This window comes from Platalea leucorodia (assembly GCF_965183815.1).
Source record: "Platalea leucorodia genome assembly, chromosome: 2".
NCBI classification, from domain to species: domain Eukaryota; kingdom Metazoa; phylum Chordata; class Aves; order Pelecaniformes; family Threskiornithidae; genus Platalea; species Platalea leucorodia.
In genome coordinates, this window is record NC_138824.1 from 22,387,709 (window position 1) to 22,404,936 (window position 17,228).

Below are 17,228 nucleotides of genomic sequence, written 5' to 3' on the forward strand. Positions count from 1 at the left end.
GATATTTCATCTTGTTTTCTCAGTAAGGCAAGCTGGGAAAAATCATGTCAGCAGAGTGAGGAAAAATATTCTTGAGTTGTATAACTGTCTTCATTTTTGACTTAGTGTTACTTCAAGAAGCCCCTGTAGTAATGGAGTCATTAAGCTGCCTTTTTCACAGGGAAAACTTTTAGTTTGTGAGTGTAATAAATCAGAAGTGAATAAATATAGACCTTAGTGGAAATAAGTCAGAATATTGGAAAAAGTTTGTGACAGTAGCTCTATTTGTTTATTTTAGGGTAGGGTGGTCACAGACTATATTAGTAGTGTCTATTCTGCAGTCATCTAAGATGTTGTAATACTCTTTACCTAAACACTGCGTGTTTGCATCAGCTCGGTGAAATTTGCTAGAGGGTTTTAGTCACTAGAAAACAGTATTTCCTTTAAAATGCTGTTACATCCTCACTTGCTTATGTGTTTGGTCATTCACTTCATCAATACACAGTATAAACAAAGGATTTAAGTAACATCATTACATTGTTTGAAAGCACTTATTTGAGTAAGTAAAACATGTTTTTCTGTCGAGCTCTAAGAGCTGTAATGTGCGTGTTTGCTTACATGTGCAGTTACATGTCGGAGCCAGCCACTGCATGTACTCCTTGTTTAGATAATTCCTGACATTTAGTAAAATGTAAAAGCTTGTTACATCAGGACAATAGTGTAATATTTACTCAATAGTAGTTAATACTACTTGTGATATATATAATAGTACTATTTATAAGGTTTATATATTATATTTAGTGTTTGTATTTGTATAGTTTTTATATTTAATACTACTATTAATGCCAATATTAAATGTTACTGTTGATATTTAATAGTGTACTATTTAGCCTTCCATTTTTAGCTTGTTACTGTCTGAAAATTATTACACGTCTGATTTTTTGTTTTTGGAACATATTAACTGGTAGGGTATCACAGTTGATACTAGCACTTTTCTTCTGCTGTCTTAGAGGTCAAGAGCTATATGGGAACACAAACTAAGCTATTATGGGGTCAGTATTCAGCTTAGCTTTTGAGGCATGTTGTGGTGGTAATATGAGCAAACTAGATGATATTCATATGGTGTGCTTGCTCCGTGCTGAGGTGGATGATGTCAGTCTTCATGACTTTCAAGTCTAACATTTTTGGAAACGCAGTCCTCATCAGAGGTTGTTTTTGCTTTTGTTTCTTTTTTTAATATCTCATTTGTATTATGCAATGCCTCTTGGCTAGTTTCCAGAGTTTGGAGAGTAATTAAAAGCAGCCTATTGAAAGGGGAAATTAGTGTATGGACTGAGAATTTAATAATTTTTTATTTTAAATTGATAACAGTTACTACTCTTGCATTGCTAATCGTCTTTCACATTAATAAGCTATATATACAAACTGCTGTCACTTCAGTGTCAGTAAGAAATTTTATTAGCTGTTTCACTGTAGAAATTTAAGTCTTTATAATAATTCATTGTACTGTCACTAATACTAAATATATTTCTGGGTAGCTGAGGCATTTGAGTAAAATGTCAGTTGCTAGGTTGATTTAAAAAAAAACCTTTAGATTTAATTGCATCAGTGATTTCTTACATTCTTAGGTATAACTAATATACAGTGTATATATAAAAATATTTTATATATATAACTAATGCTATGGTTGAAAAAGCATTTTAAAATAATTGAGGTTAAGTTTTCAAAAGCATATAAATAACTTACACTAAAAAGCACCAGAAAAATGGGATTTGTGCTCTTTTGAATGTCTTCCTTCAAACAAGAATGTAATAATTCAGATATACACATCTGAAAAAACTGCCTGAAATACCGTACTGGTTTACTTATAGGCAGATTTAAATAGAAAGTAGTTTCTGAAAAATGATGTTTTGATACTTCAGATGGCGTGGATGGGGGAACAATGATTTGGAATGAAATATTCTATTTCTAATTTTTTGCTATTTTAAAAGCTACGGAAGACTCTTAAGTGTTCTTGAAGTGAGAGGCAAGACCTCAGCACAGATAGCAAAAATAGTTGGGTAGAGAAGTCTGAGTGGGATTTGGTTTCCATCATGACAAAGGACAACAGTGTACCTTACAGGGTCTGTATCAAACTTCATGCCTTTCTGGTTTTGCAGGTCATCAATATATTAAATTTTTGCCCGGTACTGTTCAGTTACTGTGTGAAATTCTCAGTTTGTTCTCGAGACTCGATAAATGACATGAATGGGCAAGAAATATTAGATGAAATGGCAATAAAAAGAGAACAATCCAGTGCATTTTGTTTGCACTGCTCTTACAGCTTACACTGTTGTAAAACAGTGGGATCAGTTCAAGGTTACTGTCATTGTAGACAAGCCAGTGAAGACTTCAGCCCTCTGTTTAACTGCAGTCAAAAACCTGTATTTCAGGTTGCCCAAGAATGGAGGATAATGCGGAGAGCTTACTGCCACTTTTGCATTGTGATTGGCCTTATCTGGATCTTTTTAGCAATGGTCACTCCATTTCAGGAAAATTTATATTAAGAATGAGAGAAAGTCTTGGTAAAAGTGACAGGAACAATTAAAAGCAGCTTAAATCTTTCATTTGAAAAGAAAGAATGAAAAGGGTAGTATTGTTTCCCCCAGAGTTGTGTAGGTGAGAAGATAAAATGGAAGTGTGTTGCTGGACTATATAAAGAAGGTAAGTTTTTTCTCTCTATAGAGAGATGAGGAGAACTTAAGATTAAGGGATATTCAGTTATATGGAAAGATTTTGAAGCTGGAAGATGGTAAAAGATGCAGAACTCTCTCTCACAGGAGGTTGTGGAGGCCATAATTTAGTGAAACTTAGAATGGGGTAGAATGTATATGGGTACCACATGTAATTATAAAACATGCTATGTCAGAGGAATACCAGATCTTGTGTTTCAGGCTTGAAGCTAGTCTTTCTGCTATTAGAAATCCAGGTTAAACCTCATAAAAAGAGGAGATCATTGGACATCTGCATGTGACAGGATTCTTGCGTGATCTTCCAAGACACAGTCCCTGGCCCCATTATATTAAGTGAGGTTCTGGACCAAGTGGGACTTAAATCTGATTTGTTATGGTAATTCTTATATGCCTTTGTGCTTAAATATCATGATTATCCACTAGGGAAAAATATTTCAGTTTTGCTTCTGTATTTTGCTGAAAATATTTTAAATAGCTAGTGTAAAATGCACTTTGTTTATCCACTTATGTTAATTTCAGACCTGTGATAAATGTGTTTTTGTTCTAACAGTATCATTGCAGGATATCAACATGAAAAAAGCATTCAAGAGCTCAACAATTCAAGATCAGCAGGTAGTTTCAAAGAACAGCATTCCTAACCCGGTGGCTGATATTTATAATCAGAGTGACAAACCACCACCTCTGAATATTCTTTCACCTTATAGGTATGGAAATAGTCATTGTTTACATTCTTGTACTTTGGCCTTTATCTCCTAGTTTCCCATTGCTTTCCAGGAGTTTAGGATATTAGAAGATTCCTAATTTCCAGGCCATGGTGTCAAATTAAGATTTGATAGCATACCTTTTTTGTGGCTTCTTAGTCTGGGTGTCCCTGGCTCCTGCTGCCAGTTGGAGCTGGCAAGCCCAGATCAGCTCTGTCTCAAATCCTCCCAGAACAGTCTGGTAGGATTTAACCTTTGAGTTGCCAGCCCTGTCCTAGCCCTTCCCCTAGTTAGAGGAGTCCCACAGAGAATAGCGACTGTCTTGTGCTTCCTGTCATATGGGCGAAGGTACACATACCTGCCTTGTTCCTAAATTCAGATCTTAGGACCCGTCTGGATTGAGCCGAATACTCCATTTCCAGTTCTTTTGAGACAGTTGAGTTCCATTCTTATGCTCTTATGTCCCCTACACATCCTGTCTTGGCACTGATCTTCTTGCAGCACCAGTGAATTTCACTCCAGTGAGCCAGCTGATGCAGGAGCCTAGTCAGCTCCTGCTGAGCTCTGATGAGGCATAGCCTGGGAGCATGCCTCCCAAAAGGCTGTGGATTCCACCCCTTTCCCCCGAAATTCTTGTCACGAATCAAACCAATTGTAAGCTGTGACTTCCAAGAGTGGCATTTAATGCGCTTGGCACACTGTCATCCTATAATGCAAAAAGGTGAAGCTTGGGTGATTGTCAAAGGTGAGTTTTGTTGGCTTGAAAAATACTAATTCATATTTTCTTACGTTTCTTCTACTGTATTTCCAGGGATGATAAGAAAGATGGATTGAAGTTTTATACTGATCCTTCCTACTTTTTTGATCTTTGGAAAGAAAAAATGTTACAAGATACTGAAGATAAGCGAAAAGAAAAGAGGAGACAAAAGGTAAAAGCAGAAACATAATAGCAAATGTATGTATTACAATTTTGTGTATGGTTGTCCAGCCGTAAAAATTGCTAGGTCATACTTAGTCTGTGTGCATGGAAAGACTATTCCTCTTTACACGTGGCTGTAGATTCAGCTGGTTCAGTTTTTATGGCTCATACTGTCTATTTTAAGAAGCTGGCAAATTGAATTTTAGGAGTACTGTGGTTATCTTCCAAGACACTTTCTTTAATCCTTTGCCAGTATCTGCTTATTAGTACTCAGCAAAATGGCCCTTTTGTGCTCCGGAAAAAGACACTGTGATTTGGGGGGGGAGGAATTTGAATTACGGTTTCCTTTATTTTCATAATTCTTTATCCAGCAGCATCAACTCCTGTAGCAAAACATGAGTTTATCCAGAAATAAATACTTTGGGTTTTTTTAATTCCTTGATAGTAACACTTCACTTTTCTACACCTGTTACAAGTTAGTAAGATGATAATACACAGAAAAATTATTCTGTGGTTCAGCAGCAAGAGAAGATTAATTTTAGGAGTAATATTCTTTGTTTTCTCTAAGCTTAAAACCAACAAAAAAGGGCTTTTTCACAGAGAAGAGTCTTCAGTCCTTCTGGAATATCTTCAGCAGTTTGATCCAAGATGTGTGTTCTGATGCAATCAAGGTTTTCTTAACGGATTTTAGTTTTGAATGAAGAAATTAGTTGCTACTTCTGCAGCTTCTTTGCAGTCAATTTTTTTTATCAAATCCGAGGGCTTTAAGATTTTTGAAGATAATTCTAAAAAAAAAGTGAAGAAAGAAATTTTGAAGCAGTGACTGCCTGTCTTATCTAGCAGAAGGTGCCCTTTTAGATAGGTTCAGTGAGAGATAAGGGATTTAAAATAAAAGGAATCCAAGCAAGATGCACAGGTTGCTCAGAGTAAATAGAAGGAAGCTACTTAGTTTTCAGTACGCATACACACATACATACACCTATATGTCTGTATGTACAGGTACGCATATGTATCATATACACTAGCATACCTATACGTGTGTATATATAAGCAGGTGTCATAATATAGCAACATATATATACACATGTATTATACGTGTATATACATGTTGTCTGATACATGAGTATACATCCTAATGTATATTTGTGTGTATATACATCATGTGTATGATACATGTGTGTATATATATGCTAATATGTATGGTACCTGCTTAGAAATCAAATCGTAGGGCATGACTGGGAAGCTTTACTATTCTGTTTTTATAAAATTCTATTAATTCCTTGTTCCTCTTGCTAGGCAAAACTTTGACTACAACATTTTTAAACAAAACAGGAAGACTTGGTTTAACTAAAACATTTTGTGAATTCATGATTTTAAAAGTTTTGGAAGAAATAAATCAGGTCTTTCTGTTAGGCGTACGAGCCAAAAATGTTTTCTGTTTTGACAGGTATCTCAGTATTGAAATATTAGACTTGAAAAAGCTGTGTAAACATTTTCAATAGAAGTTACTGTCTAAAGCAAAGTATTGGAAAATATTCACTTGGTTATTTGTATAATTGTATACAAATGTATATGAAGAGTTATCCCACTATATTCTCAGTGTGATAAGTCACAGAGCTGATTAAAAGACTGGAAATAATTAAAGCAGCTTTCATTCTCTAGTTTGGTTGGGTTTTAAAATTTCCTTCAGTATTTCTTTAAGAAAGAATATATAGGGATAATTGCACCCTTTGAGTTTTTTTCCACCCACCTTTTTCCCTTCAAATTTAGATCTTTTCACTAGAGAGAGATATAAAAAGAAACTATCAACTGCTAATTTTTTTCATTCTCATTTAATATTTAAAAGGGAAAAAAAAAGGAAAAAAAACCAGAAAAGCTTTTTTACAAAAATTAGAATAGTGCTTGAAAATTTTTTTATAGCTTTTGAGAGATTTTTACAAAACCCGCTTTACATATAAACTTGCTTTTAGATTGTATTTTAGGCAACACATCTCAATTATTTCCATCCCTGGTATATTTTTTTTGTAGATTTCAGTTGTCGTACTACAGTCTACAAACCAGATGTAAAATATGCTCAATTCCAATCATGTAGGATGATAGCCATACATCACAGAAATCCCCCTTGATAAATTCTACCTGAAGTGCTATTTGATTTGATTAAATATATAATGAGACCAACTAAGAAGAAAGCAGCATAGATTCGAGTTTGCATGGACAGGTGTCGCTTTGTGACAGGAAGAAATCTGGTTTTTAGCCTTCCAGAAGGTGGTGTGCAAATGAGCTTTTTATCATCTGGAACCTTTAGAGAGCTGGAGGGTTTGGGTGAGATGTCTCACAGGCACCATGTGTTCCACAGGTTGCTTAACAGACTGTCACTTTCTTTTGGTTTTGTCTTTACAATATCAGTGACCAGGAATGAATCCAGAGCATTTTGTGGCTGAAGTTGTGTTTTGAATCTTGTAAGTGAGAATTCCTTACGCAATTTGTACTCTACAGAAGCACAAAATGTGAAAGTTGTTGAGAAACTGTGGAGGTGAAATAGATGTGTATTGTTTAGCAAATCATAAATGAGACATCCAAATGCAGTTGTACTCAGCTGACCAAATATAGTTGGTTTTTAGCCTCAATTTTTCAGGTGGTCAGTGAAGCCTAAGAGTACTCCTTGCACCACAGAATCAGTTTTCCAGTATTATTTTGGTAATTTGTCTTAAGTGCTTGAGCTGTTGCAGCAGAAGGTTTGTGAGGAGTTTCATTTTCCTGCCTTCAAATATCACGCTTATTTATTGTTTCTGTATTCAGTTTAACTGAAGAAATCTAACATAGGCTTTTTCTGATTTGGCTCTTTAAGGTGAACTTTTTCTCTGAAGAAAACTGTAATTTTAATTCTTTAAGTTTAAAAATCTGTGGTGTAGTCTCTGGGTGTGTTTACTGTCAGACTCTCAGTAGATCAGTGCCTAAGAGTTCAATGAAGTTAGTTTTGACTTTTGCATGTATCGGTAATATTCTGAATTGAATGACCGTAGTAGACCAGTTGTTAACTGTTGAACAACTTTCCTTTGGTTAACCTACTTTGCTTGTTATTGTTCCCCATTTTTTCTGAGGAATGGGTAGTTATATAAAAAGTAGAAATCTTTAAATTTGGAGGGCTTGGATTTCAAAAATTGTTCTTGATGACTTGTGATTGATAGGATCTTGTAAATTTGTGAAGTCAGGAAAATACTCTAGGCTCATACTTCCAATTTTTTGAAAGTATTGCAAATACTTGCTGAAGCTACTTTCTGTTACTAGCTCTAATTCTTTATTAAGACGCTTGAAATATAATTTCCTAATTCTTGATGCAAATATCAAACTTAAAATTAACTTAACCCTGTTTGAGGGCTCTAATATGTTTGTTGTGTTTGCTGAAATCCCTTTCTGCCAACAGCTGGAATGATGTACCTGTTTTCTGGCTTAACCTACAGCATCCACTTGTCTGCCACAGCTTCTACTACACTTGGTTAAAGGAAGTAACTCTTCTTAATATTGCTTAACTTTCCTAAGAGATATTTCTAACTGTAGTTATTTTGAAAGGCTTCAGCTCCTCTAGAACTGTCATTGCCCTAGGTACTAAAACTCGAGCTGTCACCGTTGTTTGCCGAGGTAATGAAAGTATCACTGGAATAACTGAAAACTACTCTGTTAGAGGTATATGTAGTTAGAGGTATATACAGTTTTGTCAGCTGCTGGTAATAGCCTGCCCCACTACTTTGGAAGAAATTAAATGTTTTAGAGATGTATTTCTATAATATTTAATCCAAAATTCAATACCAGTAGGGTTTAGTATTGTTTGAGTAAAAAGGGTTCCATATTTATTTATTTATTATTTATTCATTAGCACACTTACAGATGCTGCTCTGGAACAATGTATCCAACCAAAATCTGGTCCAATGAAAGCAAACTAAGCTTTGAGTTTATTTTGTGTTGGTTATTTATTTACCTTCTATGCATTTACCTTTTTCGTAAAAAACATAGTGACCTCTTTAAGACCAAACTTATAAATAGGTGATTATATGTAAGCAGTCATGTAAGCACTCCTGATTGTGCAGGAATTGTATCAAAATGATTATCTTCCAAGGAGCATCATACATTGGTCAAAAGACAGATATTAACTTCATCTAGAAACTTGTGAGAAATAGGTAGTTGTGACCCTTAGAGGATGGAGTTACTATTCTGTGAGAAGAAAAAACTAAAGCATATTTTCAGTTAACCAAAAGGCTTACTTGAACTTTCCTTTCAAATCTAACAAAATCTTAAAAAATGAACCAGGATAAAAGTCACAAATTAAAACAAATTAAATTTTTGCAGCAATCAAATGAAAAAGACAGATGTAAAGCCTTTAACAAGCATATATTCAAGCATGGCGATTAGCAAAACTTTCTATGTTCAAAATAAAGCATGGCTGAATCTGTCTCCCTTCTGCTCCAATTCCTGTATTGGGAGATTTTGAAGTGAAGAAGTGGTATTAAAGGAGAAAGTAAAGCCTTGCATAACCTGGATAAAGAATGGTGTGATTCTAAAAAGTTTGTGGAGGAAAAAGATTTTATAGGAAGTAATTAAGAACCAAGGTGATGATATTTACTTAACATGAATCAGATCAAAAAGCTACTCACTGCAGGGGCTAGGAATGAGCAAGCGTTGTCGGAACATTTGGATGTTGAACTTAAAAAGACTTTCTCTGTCATTCTTAATGTTAGCAGATGCGGATCAGCAGGTCCCTCATATGGACATGCATAAACAAGCAAGAGATCCAAAACAAGGGCAAGCAAGCCATTTGATAGATTTTTGTTAGTTGTATAATGCCAAATACATGATTTCAGAATTACTTACTCAGTGTTGTTTGGCAGTTGGAGTAAACTACCGATGTTCACCTGTGATGTACCTTTTTCTTTTATTTTTTGGTGAGACTGGCTTTCCAACTATTATCCCTTACTTTGAAGGTGGAGATTCCACAATAAAATGCTTGGATATCAGCATTTTACTGAACTCGTCTCGAAATACAATTGAATGTGGCTGCATTCTCAGAATATAAATATAATTATTTCCTGAGAAACTATTTTTCTAGCAGCCAAAAGCCTAATACCAACTTATTAATAGCTAAAACATGTTTAACCTATTTATGAATTAGTATTGTAAGACGTGGGTTCTAGAGCTGATTAAAAAAGAAAGAAATCCAACACCCTCATAATGTTGAGAAAAGGAGTAGCACACAAATATTCTTCTCAGTTTGGATTGTGCAAACTTGCCTATTTTCCTACTGAAGCACCAGTACGGTTTTTGTATTCAAATGGAGTTAATCAGAAGTAGGTGAGGACAACTTTTCAGAGGTGTGAAAGCATTGAGTGCCACTTTTAGGAGATCTTACTGATAGATAAACACTGACATTGATTGGGCCTGATATTATATAGAAAGTTTTTAAAAAAACCTAAACAGAGTGATCTGTCATGAAGCTACCAAGCTGTAATGTATTACTGGCCTGAATATTATTGCCACATTGCAGAGAGGATTAATGTCATTCATTTTTAGATAAGATAATGGGAAACAATGATAAGGAAAAACTAGGAGGAATTTTGGTAGTTAATCAGATCTAAGAAGGGAGAGGAAGTTAAAACAAACAACTAATTTCACACAGACTGTGAAATAGGAAAGTGTTTCTAATTTTTCCATACTTCCCCAGGGCCTCAGGGGATTGTGACCCTAACGAATAACCAGAATAACCCTGAGCGTATTTAACATATTCTCATAAGATTGATTTGCAGGAGAAGGAAATTACAAGTGCTTCAGGATAGTCTAAATAAATGACATATGATGTCAGAAACTTTCTAGCTTTTACAATCAGTCACATTTCTGTCTGTATTGGGAAAAACAGTGGGTCAGTATCACACTAGTATGTTCATCCTACAGAAGCAGGGCAAAGCAGCAGTCTTAACTAGTGAGGAGGTTCATGGCTTAAGGAGATTTTCTCATTTTCAGTGCAGAAAAATTTTATGAAGACTTGGCCTCATCTGTAAATCTGGTCTTATTTTCATGCACTCTAACTGCATTTTAACCAGCTTTTTTCCTTTCCTTTTTTTCTCTCTTTGCATGCTTTATTTCTTTTGTTTGAACATTAGGAGCAAAAGCGTATAGATGGCACCACCCGTGAGGTGAAAAAGGTTAGAAAAGCCAGGAACAGACGACAGGAGTGGAATATGATGGCATATGACAAAGAGCTTAGACCTGACAACAGGTTGTCTCAAAGTGTGTACCATGGAGCATCTTCCGAGGGATCACTGTCCCCAGATACTAGGTCTGTTTACAGCAAAGCTGTTTGTTATACCACAGTTGTATGTTCAGAAATACTGAGTAGAATTAGGTGTTTTCACAGGCTGGGAATAGTTAGAATGGACAAAACATACGATGCATGTTTTAAAATTCTTCTCAAAATTATTTTAAAGCACAAATAACAAATTCTGTAATTAATGATTTTTTTCCTCAGCTTCAGATGAGCATTTTGTCCTCATAATGTTATGCGCTGTAGTGAAATAAGTGTTTGCTGTATACTTTTTTATTTGTTCTTGAGTAGTTGCAGCTGCAAAAGCATTTAAATCTGTCTCCACTAGATAATGTCAGTACCTCTTCCTTCGTGTCTAGTTTGTCGTATGTTACGCTGCTGATAGCTAAATAAATATTTTTCTGTGATCAACTCGGGTATACTTTTGCATCTAACAGAATACTTTAATGGGGGAACAGTTCAGCTTTATCAATGTTACATTTGTCTAAAAAGCAAGCTACAAAACCAGATGCAACATTATTGCTTGAAATAGCAGAAGTCTCTGCTTAGAGACACAGAGCAGAATTCCTCTTCATTGACTGAGATTCCCTTTGAGCTCAGTGGGAGTTACGTTCTCCTGGTGTGCATGGAAGTCTGAGGTTTTTCAGTAAGCTGGTCTCACTAGAGGATTTTCCCACTTATTTTATTTCCTCTGTCTGTCATGGTTAATTGCTAGCAGTAATGTTAAGAATAAATAGAATCTACTGGAAAAAGTGTGTGACAATTTAGTATTTAAATTGTTGAACGGCTAGGTTGAGGAAGCAGCCACCACTGTGGACTGATACCTTTAGTCTGCTGTCCAGTGGAGATTAAAAAAAAAAAAAATCTGCTCAGAACTTTGTATATGTAATATTTTGATCTTTGTGAAGAGTAATCACCTTGTAATTGAAACAAAAAAATTAAAGAAAAATGCTACTGCTGCTTCAATAATATATTCAGACCCCCCTCTCTGTCTAAAATTCTTTAATCACCAATTTTTTTTTTTACTGTTTCTAATGCAAAATGTTGTCTTCTGTTTGTCAGTCTGTAATGTTCCATTAAGACTATGCCTTCCGTAGGTTGATCTGGTAAAATGACATTGGATGTTCAGCTGTCAAGTGCAAGATGTGGATTTTTTCATCATGAGTTCTACGTTTCACACGTTTTGAGTCTTTTTCTAGCCTTAACACCTTGCTTCCAGGATTCCTGAGTTTAAATAATTATATTGAAGTGATTATCTCCCAGCAGTGTCAACATGTATTTGACTGTTTGCAGATATCCATAATATTTGGAATCTGTAGGATTTTTTTAAGCAGAAATTGTAGGATGCATCATTATGTTGGATATAGATGTTGTGGTATGACAGATGTTTTGTACTTATATAAGCCTTTCAAATGTTATAATGTATGGAGAACTTTAAATTTCAGTGAATCAAATATCAGTGATTAAATCCTGAAATCTGTTTTACTTTACTGAAGGGTTAATTTTGTGAGTGGTGGTAAGGTGGAGAGAATGCTTTCTATTTTTTATCTTGGCCTCATCTTAGCTGTATGAACTAAACTACAAAAAGCCCCATACATGTAGAAATAAGTACTGGTTTCAGAGACATTTTTATGTCTCAGCTACTGCATGAGCAGTGTTTTATAAATGAGGTCCCAAAGAAGTGTATTTGGCTGTATTGTAATTCTTTTTTTAATGCTGAAGTAAAAAAAAAGCTCATGTTTCTTCTCATTTGCTAATTGGATGTCAATGTTTAAAGCATCTTACAAGTGTCCAGACTGTGGCAATTTACAATGTGTTTGTTATACTTATTGTACTTTAGAGAGAGAAACACAAGCTGAATCCAAACAGAAACCAGCAAATTAATGTGAGAAAAGTAAGAACAAGAAAAGAAGAGTGGGAGAGAAGGAAAATGGGCATTGAGTTCATGAGTGACGCAAAGAAAATGGAACAGGCAGGAAGCATGAAAGAGGACAAAATGCCCAAAGGGTTTGTCATTTTGCTTTACTCAAAGCCCTGGCTTTTTGTTGCTTACCTTGCTTCCAGTCTTACAGATAAGTGCATCAGTTTACTGCGTTCACTAAAAGCCAGGCTGCACGATTGTTCATTACTAAAACAACTATTTGCAGTAATGGGATGAAGAGATCCTTTTGCTCCCTCTCTTGGGCTTATTTGACAGAGCATCCTAGACTTTGTATCTTTATGAACTCTCTGCTCAACTAATATTTACATTTCCCAGTTTCTCTAAATTAATTGTGCAAACAAAATAAACGTTTTCTAACTTTTGAAATTGGTTGTCTCTGCTTTGGTAAAATACATTCTTCTGCATAATTGTGAATGCTTGCAGTACTGCTTTCCTTTTTCTGCTGCCATTGTTAACTTAAGGCAGGCCTGATAAGTATTATCGTTTGTCAAGGATTTTGACAGTCCATTGTTTGAAAAACAATATGCCTCCTTATGACTACTAAAGAACTCTTAAAATCTGGAGAAAGCTCTAATTTTTTTTGCTTTTTTTTAAAGTCTGCATTATAGGAGGACATTCTGCATGCAGCTAGTATGCTGAAATATTGAAAACATTCAATTTTAGTCCTTTTATGCTGACCTGTCAGACTAATTTATTTTTAAGTTGTGTTAAGCTGAACCATGATTTTTTGTTGCATTTGTTCTTGTGCTTTCTGTGGACTTAAAAGGGAATGGTGCTTGATAATCAGGGAGTCCTGTTGCAAGAAAAATAATTCTGATTGCATTCCTTTTTGCTTTTCTTGTGAGCTATTTAGATAATACCCTGTTACACTCACATAATCTGTTGTTCTGCATCCATTTACTTTGATTTTAGGTCCCATGCATCTGATGTTACAGATTATTCTTATCCTGCTACTCCGAATCATTCCCTCCATCAGCAGATAGCAATGCCTTCATATGGAACAGGAGATGGTCCACAGTACATGGCAGCATCCCAAAGCCATGAGCATGAATACAGACCACCTTCCACCACTGTACGACATGCTACTTTAAACAGACCTCAGCAGCCACCTCCACCTCCGCCCCAGCCTTCAGATGGCCAACATAGCTCAGTACCTGTGGTACCAGCAGAATATGGGTAAAACTCCTGATTTATTCCAGTGGATTCTTAACAAAACTAGAGGGATGCATGTTTTTCATAACCATCATAACATATAATGCATACGCACAAAAAGACCCCAAATACATTAGTTATCTCCCTGGGGAGGACAGAAAAAAATTGGTGTAATTTCTCTGTATGAACTGGATTTAAGTGAAGAAAGCAGAAATAATGAACTGTGTGTTGAATGTGGTGAAATCAATATGCTTGTAAAATATTAAGGGTTCCTGATATAATATTAAAAAGGGGATAATTTTATAATTTTCCTTTAAAGTGGAAAATAGTTACAGCATAATTTGAATAATATTTTAAACTTCAGGAAACGTGCAGGAAAAGCATTGCTGAATGTGATTAATGTGGCAGTCTGTTGCATCCCTGAAATGACTTTTTAATGGAGCTTACGCAGAATTGGAAGGGATCTCCTCAGACACAGAATCAAGTTCCCTACTGCCACAGACACCTCCATAATTCAAGATACGAATTTATCAAACTCCCATGTGGATATTTTGCCTGAATGCATTCTGAAGGAAGGCTTGCTCCAGAGTACTGGCTCTCCGATAGCAGGAAAACATCTGTTTTCTAACCAGTCTGTGCCTGTTTGTTCTTTTGCTGGAATGGCTTAAACTTTCAAGTTGTAACCCCAGGAAAGTTGTAATCATTTTTGCCTGTGTCATTTTAAACTAAACAAGCCAAGGTTTTCCAGCCTCACTTGATGCATCCTGGGATAGCATTTGCCCAATTCATGACTGTATCATGCTGTAGATGACTCAGTTATGCTATGATTGACTGCTCCAACCTGCGTTTTCTCTGTTATTTCCAGTTTATAACAGAAATACTTGTGCTTAGTCCCCAGGTACATGACCACTGTCAGTGTATCACAGTTGTCATACATTGACATGTATCTCTGAATGTCATCAGTAACTTTCCTTCAACTCCCGTCTCCTATATCTAGTTCTTTACCTGCTTCATAACCCTTAGATTAATTCCCATTTTTTCTGCTTAAGAATTCTTTTAATGACATTTTAACAAAGAAATTAGCTCTTCCCTGTTCCCACTCTTTAAAATATCAATCAAATCTATCAATTTAATAAAATAATATTTAAATTGATAAACTTGACTAAAGAAGCACATGAGATGCATGATATACCTTTGGGTAAATCATTCCATTCATACTTTCTGTTGTCCTCCATGCCTGTGTCTTTTATTATCTCTTTATTTGTTCTAACACTTGGTCTTTTATCGAAGTGATATGTGTAGTCTACAGTTTTCTTGATCCCTTTTTCATCATAGGCATTTTCTTAATGTTCTCACAGAGTAGATGTTTAGTAACAAATATGGCTTTGTACTTTAACTAGGCAGGAGTATTGCAATAAAAATCTCGCTTTGTGGAGTGCTGAAAGGACGCTGCCTTTAACTGTCATCTGCCTTAAATCTCAATCTATTATCAATATTTGACAGTTCCTATGTTTGTAATCACTTGCATATTTAACTCACCAGTTTAAATTCCTTTTGATTTTTGTTTTAGCTGAGGTTGGATGAGAGCAGTTTAAGGGGTGATGATTCTGTAAGTCCTAACTTTCAATGCATTAAATGTTTTTGTTCTGTTTTATATAGGATGCTTCCAGCTCAGATGGTGGATTATTACAATCCTACAGGTCCTCCTCCTCCTCCTCCTCCTCCCCCTATGATTCCTTCGGCACAAACTGCATTTGTTAGTCCCCTTCAGCTTCCTGTGCCACCTTCCCATTCTGGACTGGTGACTGGCTCTACATACGCGGCTACTCATCCTCCTCCTTCTAGTGGGCTTGTTGTCACTGCTCCTCCTCCTCCCGGCCCACCTCCTCCCCCTCCAGGCCCTCCTGCTACAGGTTCATCCCTCTCTTCCTCCCCAATGCATGCTCCTCCAGCTACGGAGGCAAAACGCCACGAACCTGCACAGCCCCCAATAAGCGATGCACGTAGTGATCTTCTTGCTGCCATTCGAATGGGTAAGTGGACACTGAGTTTTAGCTTTTTTTTTCTATGTTTCTATGTTTTCTGTGTTTCTGTGTTTTCCAGTGATCTGGGTTCATGCCTTCTGTTCCCAACTGGGCGGAATGTCATTGAAAGACTAGTTAACCACAGGTGCCACGCGCCTATTCTGACACTTGTCAGCCCTGACTTTGGATCTTTTTCTGAATCCCAATATTCCAAGATGCACAGCTTTGTTAAATATGTCCTAGTGTTTGGACATCATCAAATGAAAACAGTACTTGTGTGTTCATTATGTAAAGTAGCCAGTAGAGCTACATGGATTTTCGCTGCTGTTCAGAAGAACGGGGTTATGCAAAACCAGGCTTCGGCCCACTGATTTTTAACCAGTGACTAATGGCTGTTCCTGACTTTGTTTACAATATGGAGCCGTAGGTCTAAGGGTATTTCCAAATACAATTATGAAAACTTTCATCTTCAGATCAAAAGGACCCATACAGTCGTGAATATTTAGTTTTAATATATTGTTGGCAGTTTTAGAAGTCTAGAAGTATTCAGTCTCTGAGAATGGATTCCAGTCTTCCTTTTTTGTCTTTCTCTCTTCCTTGCTCAGGGAGGCTCTCTAACTCAATGGTTTCTTTTTATTTTTCCTTCTTCCTGAATATATTGTTAGAATACAAAAAAACCTCACCAATAACTATGAAATTTAAAATCTCTTGTGCAGAAAACTTTGAGAGTAATTGTCTCTACAGGAATTCAGCTGAAAAAGGTGCAGGAGCAACGTGAGCAAGAAGCAAAGCGAGAGCCTGTTGGAAATGATGTGGCAACCATCCTTTCAAGACGCATTGCCGTGGAATACAGTGATTCCGATGATGACTCAGAGTTTGATGAGAACGATTGGTCAGATTGAACCCGGTCCAAGCCCAGTGGCAAGTTCATGAAGTACTTGGCTTCAGTGATTGCTTTCTTAGCAAGATGTAAAGCAGGACGTTGATGTGTATTAAGGCTAGTGATCGAAGTGCTAAAATTGAATTGGTATTATTCAGAATGCTGTAGCTTAGCAACTCTGGTAATAATGATGTGATTATGCTTATGCAGATCAGAAACTTGTCTTACTTTCAGTATTTACCACATAATACTCAAGTGCCACTAAATGTAGCAAATCATGTGCTGCGTGCAAAATATGCTGCAGTTGTTGCACTGTTACAGAACCAGCATTTTATTTTACTTTCCTGATCTTGAAGGGATAAAATATATTTTTTTGACTTTACATCTTATTCTTTTAATTATGTAAGCAACTTAGGTACTTGTGAATTGGTCTGGTTGTTATCTTTGAGGGCAGTTAACTATATGATGAGTGAAGTGTTGAGTTCCATAAACACGACTTTTAGTGCTTTTTTTTTTAATTAGTTACTAATTATGCCCACCTTAGTCTATTTTTAATAATTTCTGGGCTTAGGTTTTTTTGCATACAGAA

At 36.0% G+C, this 17,228-nt stretch overlaps 1 protein-coding gene across 2 annotated transcripts in view; it reads left to right on the plus strand.

Annotated features, from left to right (window-relative positions):
* Window positions 1-16,928, plus strand: part of WASF3 (WASP family member 3) — a 41,297-nt gene extending 24,369 nt beyond the window's left edge. Inside the window, exons 4-9 of one of the 2 annotated variants that reach the window (XM_082304495.1) lie at window positions 3,262-3,415; window positions 4,224-4,341; window positions 10,481-10,656; window positions 13,496-13,759; window positions 15,395-15,768; window positions 16,504-16,928. In XM_082304495.1, coding sequence (XP_082160621.1) covers window positions 3,262-3,415; window positions 4,224-4,341; window positions 10,481-10,656; window positions 13,496-13,759; window positions 15,395-15,768; window positions 16,504-16,661 — 1,244 coding nt within the window. In that variant the 3' untranslated portion in view covers window positions 16,662-16,928. Of the gene's footprint in view, window positions 1-3,261; window positions 3,416-4,223; window positions 4,342-10,480; window positions 10,657-12,481; window positions 12,649-13,495; window positions 13,760-15,394; window positions 15,769-16,503 lie in introns of both variants that reach the window. The other variant, XM_082304494.1, reaches the window with a different exon arrangement.
* The last annotated feature ends 300 nt before the right edge of the window (window positions 16,929-17,228 follow it).